Source organism: Neocloeon triangulifer, unplaced genomic scaffold (assembly GCF_031216515.1).
Source record: "Neocloeon triangulifer isolate White Clay Creek 2 clone unplaced genomic scaffold, ASM3121651v1 ptg000014l, whole genome shotgun sequence".
Taxonomy (NCBI): domain Eukaryota; kingdom Metazoa; phylum Arthropoda; class Insecta; order Ephemeroptera; family Baetidae; genus Neocloeon; species Neocloeon triangulifer.
In genome coordinates, this window is record NW_026775556.1 from 15,485,591 (window position 1) to 15,497,333 (window position 11,743).

Genomic DNA, 11,743 nt, shown 5'->3' on the forward strand with positions numbered 1-11,743 from the left:
TGAGATAATGAGTAATATCATTTAACTCAGCAAATACTGCACAAAATATTTTAATTTTTAATATATCATTCCAGGTAATTCCACTATTAAAATGCAATTTTCTTAGTAAACTAAAATAGCACGTAATGGAAGTGTGTCCTAAAGTTGAATTAATTAGATTATTAACTATTGCCGTTAATGTTTTTAAATTATTCCTCTCGGTGGATGGAAAAAAATTGAAATTTGAAAATCAGAAATAAGGTTTTACAAATAGCAGATGTCTGCTAAAGCGGCCGAGTTAAATCCACAGTATCGGAAAAAAAACAATTACAATTCACAATTAATAATGGAATTTGCGATAATTTGAGTTTTTTTAACTATTAATTAATTAGTTTATAAGAGAAAAATTTTGGCAATTATTTCTAGTGACATGATTTAAGATAAAACTACTTAAGATGTTTCAAAAGGTGCGAACCAAATTAGCCTCTCAACCTTGCGCTAATAGCTTTTGATCGCTTTAAGGTCTCATTACTCTGCTGTCGCCCGCTGCAGACGCGTCATACCGACAATGAGTGGGTGCGGAGTTTCGGCACAGATTGAGCCTTGGGAAATAATAAACTATTTCTTGCGAGCTAAAGACGTGCCCGAGCTATTAAACCATTATACAAAATGCACTCACTGCTCTCTGAAAGAAATAAAATTGCTCCACAAAGTAATATCACTATAATACTTGAAGTGGCAAATCGTCAGAAGAGGATGCGCTTCTTTGTTCAAACTATTTTGAGAATTCATATCTCTCATTTAGTCGTGATTGTGCAATACTCCGTTTTTGTGATTGGGATTTTATGGCAAATTGTGTATGTTTGCGCAAAATTGGGCTTTACTGAGCAAAAAGATGATGCAAAAAGGTCATGTATCTTTTTTTCGGTAATTTTGGTATTTTTGTGTATTATATAACCTATATACGCTATTTTAAATAATTTGTTTTGAAAATTTATAGTGTTTTTTACTAATTGTCAGACTAGCATTGATTGCTTTATAGCTCGTATTAAATTTGCATGAAATTTGAATGCGCAATTGAGCAAAAAAATCCTTTAGTTCTCACTAACATTCCAAATGCATTCAGTAAATAATACTACAGAATATACTAGCTAACACCAATTATTTGAATATTTTCAACGTTCATTTGAATCTAATTTGCACAAGTCATCCAAGCTTGAACTTAATACTACACAGCTAGTTATCTCACGCAGAATAATAGCAAAGTTACACAAGGCACGCAAATTTTATTGCCTGCTCATCTATTTTTATATGGTGAGCACAAAATTATCTCCTATTATTCACCTTTGATTGGCGGAATGTCAGTAGGAAAATAATGTGAATTCAATAAATTATTTTGGTTGGCACCACTGCAACCAAGCAGACGCGTTTTTAGTTACGGCGTAAACAAACCAAGTGTTTTGGTAAAAATCAACCCTTTCTTGAATGGAGAATCCACAATGGATACCAAGTGGACCTTCAAAGGACGGCGGCCAACAATTTCCGCCCATGAAGTCCTTCGCCACGGCGGCCAGGACACCACCATTGGCCTTCAAACTTGACCGGCCACCCCCCGGCCATGTGCAGCCGCCATTTCCGGGAACAACCGGCGTGGAAGCCCGTCTGGCGTTCCTTGAAAGGACTGTCCTGCATTACCAGATCATGCTGGACAGAGCGGTGGAGCGAGAGCGTGGGGCGGAGGCCAGGGCTGCGAGTACTGCGGAGATGCTGAAGCAGGTTCTCGAGCGTCTCACTCAACTGGAGAGACACAACACTCACCAAGGGCAGAGACAGCAATGGCGCCATCAGCAGCCCCGACAGAGGCGAGTTTACCCTGAGCCCACCAGGCTCCCCAATACCCCCATAACAAATGCTTACCTGGACAGGACGGATGATCTTGAGAAAGGAAACGTCCAAAACTCCGACAGCCAACTGGAGTTTATCGAGAAAGAGGCCAATCTGTTCTCCGCCGAGGAAGGAATCCTCGTGCACGCCATCTCGGCGGACATTCGCTGCGAGCTCGGAGTGGCAGGACAGTGCACCCAACGCTTCGGCAAACCAACAGCCCCTGCCGAAGGTGCTAAGGTCGGTGACATTATCGTCCAGGACGCTGGCGAGCTGGGTGTCCTTCTCAATCTCGTCACTAAAGAGAAGGCCTGGCACAAGCTGAAGAAGCGACCCGAAGTTTTCATCCCCACGGTCGAGTCCGCACTCGACAATTTCGTTGAGTATGTCGTGGCGAACAAAATCACCAAATTTGCCATGCCACGAATTTGTGCCGGCCTCGATGGTATGGCGTGGGTTTGGGTCAAGGACGCAATTCAGAAACGGTTCACAAACCTACCGCACCTGTCCGAAGGTGAAAAAATCCAAGCCCACGTCTACCACTTGCCTCCGAGAGCTCGCCCCGCTGGGGTCGGCCGGAGAGCGGACTCTCGAGTCGTCCCACCCGAGGCGCCCATCATGCAAGTCTCGCAGAGTGCTGCCTCGGAGGAGAGAGTCGAAGACGATGGCCTGGAGAGTGTGACGGGTGAAAAGCAGCCGAAGGAATGCCGCAGGGAACCAGTCACCACGGGGGTCAAGGACAGAAGGGAGAGTCTCCGTTCCTCCAAGCAAGAGAAGAAAAAGTACAAAAAGAATAAATAATGCTCCCCCGGGAAAAACAATGTAAGAGAAAATATTTCACTATTATCATGGAACGTTGAAGGTTTAAAAAATATCGCTAATTTAATTGAAGAAAATTATTTTCAAAAATTTGACCTAATTATATTAACTGAAACATTCCTAACAGATAGTTTTTCCATTCCGGGATTTTATAACAAAAACATCTTCGGTACACAAAAACAGCTTGGACGGCCAATGCGCGGTGTGTCAGTCTATTACAATGCCAAACTCGGAGAGCTAGAAACCTTTAAAATGTTAAAAAATAGTCTTGTGCTAAATTTTGCTGGACTGTCAATTGTGGCGTCCTATTTTGAACCAAAGATGACTGCTGATCAGTTTTGGGACGAACTGATCGATATTCAAAATAATATTAAATACATGGATCAAGTAATTATGGCTGGCGATTATAATGCAAGAATGGATAAAAAGTGTTTTAAAGGTGAATTAATTTTGGATTTCTTAGACTTCAATAATTTTTATCTTGCAAACCCACATCCGTATCAGAGCACCTATGTGTCGGAGAAAGGCAAAAGTGTGATTGACCTTGTTCTTTTGGGCCCCAAGATTAAGATCAAAAAATTTAACATTTCTGACTCATTTTTGAGAAAACACAGACGAATTGAAACTACCTTGCAGATAACAAATAAAATTATTGCCAAAAATCAAAGTTTTTGTGATAAAACCTATATCAAAGTAGACTTGTTAAACTCTAAAGTAACCCAGTATAAATATCAGTTACAAGAAAACATTAAGAGCGAGGACTTTGAACATTTTTATCAAAACATTTTGAGTTTAGTTAACGAGTCAAAGGTGCAAGTTAAGAGCAGTCAAAGAGACAGCCAGGAGTGGTTTGACTCAGAGTGTTTTCTTCTCAAACAAGAATTAAACTTTTTGAAAAATTTCATTGATTCGGTTGAATTTTTAAACGGATGTGTCTATGAGCAAGTCGAAATCTTGGAAACCTACTCAATGGCCAAGAGAAAGTATAGAAATCTATGCAAAATGAAAAAAGCAGGGCACCAAGAAAGATCTGATTGTAAAATTATTAAAGAGGCAGAAGAAAAGTGCCATAAATTTCTTAAATTTAAAAACAAAAGTTTAAAACAAGTGCCGAATGATATTGAGCTAAAGGCGTGGGAGAAACACTTTGACTCCCTACTTAACGAACGCAAGTTCAGAGCCGATCAGTCACTTGGGTTTAAAGAATTTCTCGTAAATTATGAAAGTCCTGAACCACTAAAAAATATTATGCAAGGCGAAGTGGAACTGGTAATTAAAAGTCTAAAGAATCGAAAAGCGCCTGGCCCAGACGCACTTAAAAATGAAACGCTTAAAAATCTATGGCTCCCTCTTGCTTCTGAAATTACTGCATTTTTCAATTTATGTCTGAAAAAAGGACAAGTGCCACAAGCATGGAAAGACTCAAACCTGAAACTGCTATTTAAGGGCAGAGGTAATATCTCCGACGTAAACAACTACAGGGGCATTAGCCTTACTTGCTCCCTGTATAACCTTTTAGACAAAGTAATGAAAAACCGAGTTTATTCACAACTTATTGGAGAAATTCCAGATAACCAGTTTGGCTTTGTTAGAGGAAAGTCTACAATCCATGCACTAAAAATCTTAATCAATGAAATTAACGAAACTGTTTATGAAAGTAAAACACCTCTATATTCCATGTTTCTAGATGTCCGGAAGGCATTTGATTCTATTGACAGAGAAGTAATTTTTAAAAAATTAATTTCATGTGAGAAATTTTCAAAAGAAGAGCTTAATTTATTAGCGGAAATGCTTGATTTAAATTTTGTTACAATCTTTGACGGAATCTCTTGCTCTGATCCAATCACTCAATCAAATGGTGTCAAGCAAGGTGGGAGCCTCTCTCCGTTCCTCTTTATTTTTGCAATTGCAGACATGGACCAGATATTGAAAAAGTACCCAAATATAAAAATTATTTACTATGCTGACGATGTAGTTATGGTCTCTGTAAGTCTGGAGGAGCTGAAGCTGGCCTTACTTGATTTAATTGAGTGCTTAAAGCTAAAAAATTTGACACTGAATTTATCTAAAAGCAAAATTCTCAAATTTCGGAATAAAGGAAAAGGTAGGCTAAGAAAATCTGACTCGCTGGTTGTTTTAAATCAAGAAATTGAATTTGTCCCTGAATTTTGTTATCTAGGCGTGACATTTCAATCATCTGGTATCTCATTTGCAAAGCATATTAATAAAAGAGTAAAGGCTTCAATTTGCGCCTCGGCCGCCTTCTCCGCACTGCCTAAGTCCTCACTCGCCACGGCACTTAAACTCTTTGAACTTGCAATTGAACCAATCGCAACTTATGGAATCGAGGCAATTTGGCCATACTTAACGTTAAATGACTTGAATAAACTCGAAACGGCCAAGTCTCGGTTCCTGAAGAGAGCCTTGCAGGTATCGAAATACACTAAGTCGAGATTGGTATACGAATTGGCGGATTCAACTTTTTTGGTTTCTGATTTAATAAAGAAATTTGAGCTCGCTGAGACTGAAAGTTACTTTAAATTCATTGAAAACCAGCTATACAAAATTTCTGAAATTGATCCTACATTTTACGACACTCCTGCAATGACAAATCCAAGCTGGAAAAAACCGTGTTTTGACAATAGACATTTAATGACTAGATATGCAGTACATGGGTTTCACTTTATATTTTGTAAAAATAAAAATTATCACACAACTATAAACAGTGACTGTGAATGTGAAAAATGTGGAATAAAAATCGGATTGTATCATTTTAGTGAATGCCGTAAAAATGTATTAAGTTTGTCTGAAACTGCTCGCAAGATAGATAATAGATAAGTAATATTTATTGTATTGTATAAAATGTATTATTCTCCTGTTAAGTCGTACACATGTTGTGTTTAATAAAATTTTCTAATCTAATAAATTATTTCAAGGCTAGCAGAGCAGAACCAATTATATGAAGATGCTGTTTACTTTAAAGGAGGAAAGCGGCTCCTTTGACCCTTTCAAGTATATATTTCGTAAGGTGCGCATCCAACCTTCCTTGGTTTGGAAAAAATATGGAGCAAATGCAGAGAGAGATGATTTTGCCTTTGAGCAACGCGGCGCGAGTGCAGAATTCAATGGACTTTGCAGCTTGACCATGTCATGCATTATGCAACTGATGGTGCGAAATTAACTAATTGCGCATGACGTGAGCCTGATAAAAGACCGAGATTAAAAGGTGCACGATGCGGTATGAAAAGCCAGAGGAGCCATTTAAAGTAGAGCAAAAAGTACGATGAGCTGTTTATAAATCTGCCGACATCTTTCTTCATATCTTGGCGCGAGCACTTTTCCTCTCTCCTAATTGAGGTTTGGAATTTTTCCTTGAGCAAAACTTGCCGAGCCCAAAAAAGTTTAAGGTTAAAAGGGATCGCAACGGATGGATCATCAACGACTCATTATTATAGTTTTTACTTTTATCTCTCAATTACAAAACAAGCTATAGTTTTGTGTGAGAAGACAGGAGATGGATGCAAAAGCGAATTGATGCATTGTTCACAATTTCATGCATTCGCCTAGACAAACAAGCTATTTGCAAAACTATTGTGTGCGACCACATGGGTCACGGACACAATGCATTTAATTTTTCCTCATGTGAGACACACACGAGATTGGCGAGGATAATTTTTTGAAGGACAAAATAGGCCATAATATCTGTGGTGAAATGAAGCTATAAAAAAAATATTTGAGAATTATTTTTGTTGAAAATGCCCCTTTGATCCATTTATTAAATGATGGAGTCTAATATTCATGTTCAAATTAAATCCATAATTTTAAAGTCCAGTCACTAACTTGAATACATCGCCTTTAACAATAAGCACAAAAACATTAATATTTAACTAAAAATTTTTACTACATATCTTCAAGAAGCAATGTAAGATCATTATTAATTATTAAATGTAAAAAAAATGATTTTAATTTACAATTTGGTGAATGGAAGAGTTAAAAATCGAATATTTTTATGTTACCTCATATTAACTTCAAGTTTTTTAGATTCAATTTTAACATTTTTAACTGTTACGGTCAGCAGGGACTAGGATGTCATTTTTATTTTATTTTTTTATTTTAAACGTTAATTTTGATGTTACAAAGTGCATTCAATTAATTATAGAAATAAGCAGATTGAATGCGCTATTAAATTAATTGCGCGTCGTGAACAAAATAGTCGTTAAATTAAGTAGGTTTGAGTAAGCGAGCTACGAGCTACACTTCAGCAATAAATTGTATGGAGCGTTTACTATTTAATTAATTTCAAATGATAGTCATAGATCAGAATAATTTCATGGTGATTATACAACAAGGAAATCAATAACCAATTATTCAACGCGCTGATGCACAGCAAGCAGGGCATCCCCGTCACTTATTCAGAATTTATTTCACCTCATTGGCACATAGTTAAAAAGTTTCATCAGCCGCAGATTTCGTAATCACTTTGATCTATATTGACGCCAAGATAACGATCGACCGATCTTAATCAATTACGCACATGAAAAACGGCGGCATGATCAGCGAGTGCGGTGTGTGTATTATTATTATTTTTTGCTCATTACTCATGCATGAAATACATGCATGTGCGCGGGAGTTTATTCATATCAGAACGGAGAAAGAAAATAATTGAAGACGCCGGCGTTTTCGACGGCCAGGTCACGCCTCAGCTCTTTGCTGATTCATCATATAAGATGATTGAGCTGCTGCTAAATCAGTTGCGAATTCTATGCAAGTTTGTGGCTAGCAAATTGAACACGAACGATTTGCATCAAGTGAAAACAAATTGCATTTGAACATTTGCAAAAGAATACATCTGCAGAGAAATCTGTTTTAAAAAATCGATCTCTGACTTGAAATTAAAGGTTTAAATTTTATTATGGTTTTACAATGATGTATTAAATTTAATATATAATTGAATTAACTTTTTTAGATTACAAATTAACTTTTGATGAACATGGGCCGAAAAGTGATTTAATAGCTCCTATTTTATATTGCCTTTTTGGATTGTACATGAATTTTATGATATATTAATTAACACAATACATCTTGAATAAATTTAAATTGTTCATTTATTCTGAAATAATTAAGCCTATTTAGCCTCTAAATCACACTTTACTAATTAAAGTCATAAGTGAACGCACTAAAATAGAGACGAAACCTAAATAATTACTTTTTTTATAAATTTTTATAAACTTAAAGAAATTAAAGAATTACATTTATTTTTCTAAAAGTAATTAAAGTTACAGGAAGTGGCTTTTGCAAATTTTGCAAAATATTTAATATATAGTATAGAACTGCAATATTTCATATTATTTGTAAAAAAATCTAATTGTATGTCGGTTTGTGTTAAATGCTACACGAACAAAACGCAGAGCCGCTTAATAACATATTGCGCTTTCGGCTTTGCTTTGAAAAACTGTTGTTTGGGCACTTTATGGCACGTCAGGGTCGTGACGGCTGCCGCAGTCTGACAACAATCGGGCGTAATTGAAGCGCATCTCACTGTAGACAAATAATACAACACTGACTGAGAGCGAGAGAGAGAAAATGCGGCCGCCGCTTTGCCAATGACGAGAGCAATTTCATTTTTATAATAGATTCGCGGTCGGCCGCGGCGTGCAGCAGAGAAAGTGGTGTGCTAAAAGCAAGAAGAGATGCTGTTTGATTAGAGCAGAGGAGGCGGACGCGGATCGTAACATCGCCATCAAAGAATTAAAATGACGAAACTTATTCATCGCTCGTCCATTTAACCGTGGCAAGGTTCTTTAATTCATATCGCAAGGTTGCCGTGGATCAAAATTCCAGAACTTAGTTCGCATTTTTTTTTCACATCCAATTATTGCATAGCCTCTCGGCCGGCTGAAATGTTTATCGACTGCCTCAAAACTGGAAATTACACATAATTTTCACGCACCGTTTTAGGCTAGATCTTGTCAAAAATAGATTTATGGAGTTAGTTAGAAAAGGCACTTTTTTATCCTACGGCAGATTTTGTTTCTCAATGCTATATTTTTCAAGTTTTCAAAATTAATCATCCTCAAAATAATTGGTTAATTTCCCCAAATGAATATAATCTATATTATTTAATTTAGCGAATACGTAAATGTGGAACATCCCACATCTCTAGAGGTTATGGTGTACACAATAAAAAGGAGGTAACGCAACTGACATTGCTAACGAGGAAAATGATGAGGATTCATATAAAGAACGGCCAGTTCTGATGGAAGATTATCCAAAATGCTGCTGGACGCGCGTTTGCAGAATCCCGAAGCGACAGCAGACGTTTTGCGGGGATGCGGCATCCTCGACTCCTCGCGCGAAGGGTTTCTTCTGAAACGTCCGCTGTTAATGAAATAAAACTGATTTCTGAATCAAAAAAATTTCAAAGTTTTTTACTCGCACTTTGACTTTTTTACACTTTGAACTTTGAATGGATGTCTTGTTGCAAAAATCGGCAAAAATAATATTTTATTGAGGCAATTTTTATAAATGTTGATTCTTTGTCATTTTATTGAGATACATAACTATCATATTTTTTTTTGTAAATAACAGAAAATGATTTAAATTAAAAATGTTTTTTTTTTTTTTTAAATGTTCGAATATTGTATGATCATTCCAGCTCTTAAATAATCATACGCAAACCTTGGGAAATGCATGAAATATGAATAATGTATCTTTTTAAATTCCAAAATTAAAAAATTAATCTGATCGTTTAACAGTTTAATTATTTTCCGATGCAAATGAGATCCATGTAAACTTTATTTCCTAAAGCCTGAACTATTCCTTGTCTCCGACAATTAATAAGCATAATATCATACTTACTTTTTTCATTAATTATGTGTGATCTTCGCGGCTGCTGCGGGAATAACGTGGGATCAAGTATTTCACATGCATTTGCTCTCCTTCTTCTCATTGGTGGATCGTCTGCACAGTAGCCAATCGCAGCTGAGCTCTTTCCATGTGTTTACGTTTTGGCCATCTGATTTTCGCTCTGTGGGCAGAATTGCCGAAAAACCTAAATATTTTCGGTTTGGGGCCACAATTGCAGGCATATTATTTAAAGGTAATCCAAATTAATATTTTCTCTATAAACTTTGACATAAATTCCGTCGATTGTCTAAATATAATATTAAAAAAATTCAAATTCTAGTTTGATGAACTGCTTACGGCGAGTTCTTTTGCCAGTTGGGAAGGCAATTTTCTACCAAAACAACCTAATTTTGAGTCGCAACATCATGTCCACTTCAAGGCTAGCCGAGAAGGCTTTGGAAAATTTGCAAACAAATCCGTACTTTGATAAGTACGCCAAGAAAATCGCCGTTCTTCAAGAGTAAGTCGAGTATTTGTATTTTCATTACTGTTGGTTATCTTGAAAATTACGGAAAACACTTAATAAATTGTTTCTGATTTTGATTTTAATTTAATAGAACTTCGCCTGAGGAATTTGTCGCAAGGCTAGAAGAAACTGCTTTGGAAAAGATGAAGAAAAAGAAGGAGGAAGAGGAATCAAGGAAATGCTCAACTGCAGCCAGCTCGGGTTCAAAGCTGCAAACAGACACTCTCCTGCAGTCTAAACCAAAAGTAGTTTTATTTCATTGGAGCAAAATAATTATTTCTAACGTTCTATTTAATTGCAAGGCGCTGTCCGAAGTCATGAAGACTGAACTGATTGAAGGAAAGAGCGCGGATGAAATAAAAAAGGTACACCTCAGAAAACCTTTTTTTATTGAACAATAATTTGTGAGAAAATCAGTTTTATTTTATAATTATTTGTTGTTTTATAGATCTGGCAACAGTACTACGGCATAAAAGATGCAGTAGCTGCAGTCATACCACCAGCAAGCTTCAAAGAAATTTTAGAAAACGGCAAGAAGCATCCTTTGGTTAGTATTTTTTTACCTAAAAACCTTATAATAATTCTAACTGGAGAATTCTTACTTATAGTTTTTATTTCCTCTGCCCAGAAGTAATGGTTACGAGTTCATCGTTACGCAGTTTTCCGGAAACGAAATTCACTTCACTACCCTTATTAACTACCAGGCAAGAGTATATATTTTTCTCCTGCTGTTAAGATATTTTAAATGAAAAAATTACAGACTCACAAAGAAAACTCGCCTGAGTGCTTGACGCTGATTCATTACACAGACTTGATGGAATCAAAAGGAATTGTCTTGATGCGTGGCGAGTACGACAATAATATTCTGGTATGAGTTTTGTCTTATTTATTGGAACTATTTTTGATCCTTTAATTATAATCAGAATGCATCGGAAGCTCAATGTTTGGCCAACCAAGTTCAACTTTACTATGGGCAGCCTTCCGAGAGCAAAAAGAAATTGCTTGAGACCTTCACGAACAACCCTACGGCATTCAGACACATGGACCTGGTGACCGAACTGGAAAGTCTGTCCCTTGTAGGATAAATAGTCAGAATATACGTTACAAATTAATGAGTTATTATATAATTCAGAGGTTGAGAAATTAAACATGAAAATTTACTGAATAGTGATATGCTCTTTATTTTACTCTCATTAATGTTGGTAATAATGATAAAATTATGACTGGCAATAACAAGGTCATTACAATTTTAAATGGATGTATGCGTCCTCTCAAATTTCAAAGTAATTTTGTCTATCACAGCTAAATTTCCCAATTTCATCATACATCACTATCAATAGCGGTTCATCGTAAAATCTGATTTTAAATCTTTTAACTTTGAAGTAGTCGGTACATCTAGACACTAAGGTTTAACTCTTGCATCACTTCTTTAAAGACTACTGATTGGCTCGACTCAAGAATTTACGAAATATACACAGTATAGCAAGTTAGAGATTTAAAGAGAAAACCAATAAGCTGCAAGATTCGCTTTCACTAACACGAGATTTACAAGAGTAGTGGCAATAATACAAGGAATAATGAGAATGCGCTACACTAGAATAATACAATACGTCGTAATGAGATGGATCTTAACTCTACGCTGGGAATCACTAGTTCAGGGGAGTTTTGGCAATAAATTAATCAAACAAC

The 11,743-nt window shown here is 36.4% G+C and overlaps 1 protein-coding gene across 2 annotated transcripts; it reads left to right on the plus strand.

Annotated features, from left to right (window-relative positions):
* The first annotated feature begins 9,621 nt into the window (after positions 1 to 9,621).
* Positions 9,622 to 11,219, plus strand: LOC132199651 (ATP synthase mitochondrial F1 complex assembly factor 1). Of its 2 annotated transcripts, XM_059624542.1 has the most exons (8): positions 9,622 to 9,781; positions 9,869 to 10,048; positions 10,146 to 10,299; positions 10,357 to 10,419; positions 10,503 to 10,601; positions 10,663 to 10,764; positions 10,815 to 10,922; positions 10,978 to 11,219. In XM_059624542.1, the coding sequence occupies exons 2-8, from the start codon at positions 9,873 to 9,875 to the stop codon at positions 11,137 to 11,139; spliced, it is 864 nt and encodes a 287-aa protein (XP_059480525.1). In that variant the 5' UTR covers positions 9,622 to 9,781; positions 9,869 to 9,872; the 3' UTR covers positions 11,140 to 11,219. The 2 variants fall into 2 exon arrangements, with proteins under 2 accessions (XP_059480525.1, XP_059480524.1); XM_059624541.1 differs by having other exon boundaries at positions 10,146 to 10,419; positions 10,663 to 10,758.
* Positions 11,220 to 11,743: the final 524 nt, after the last annotated feature.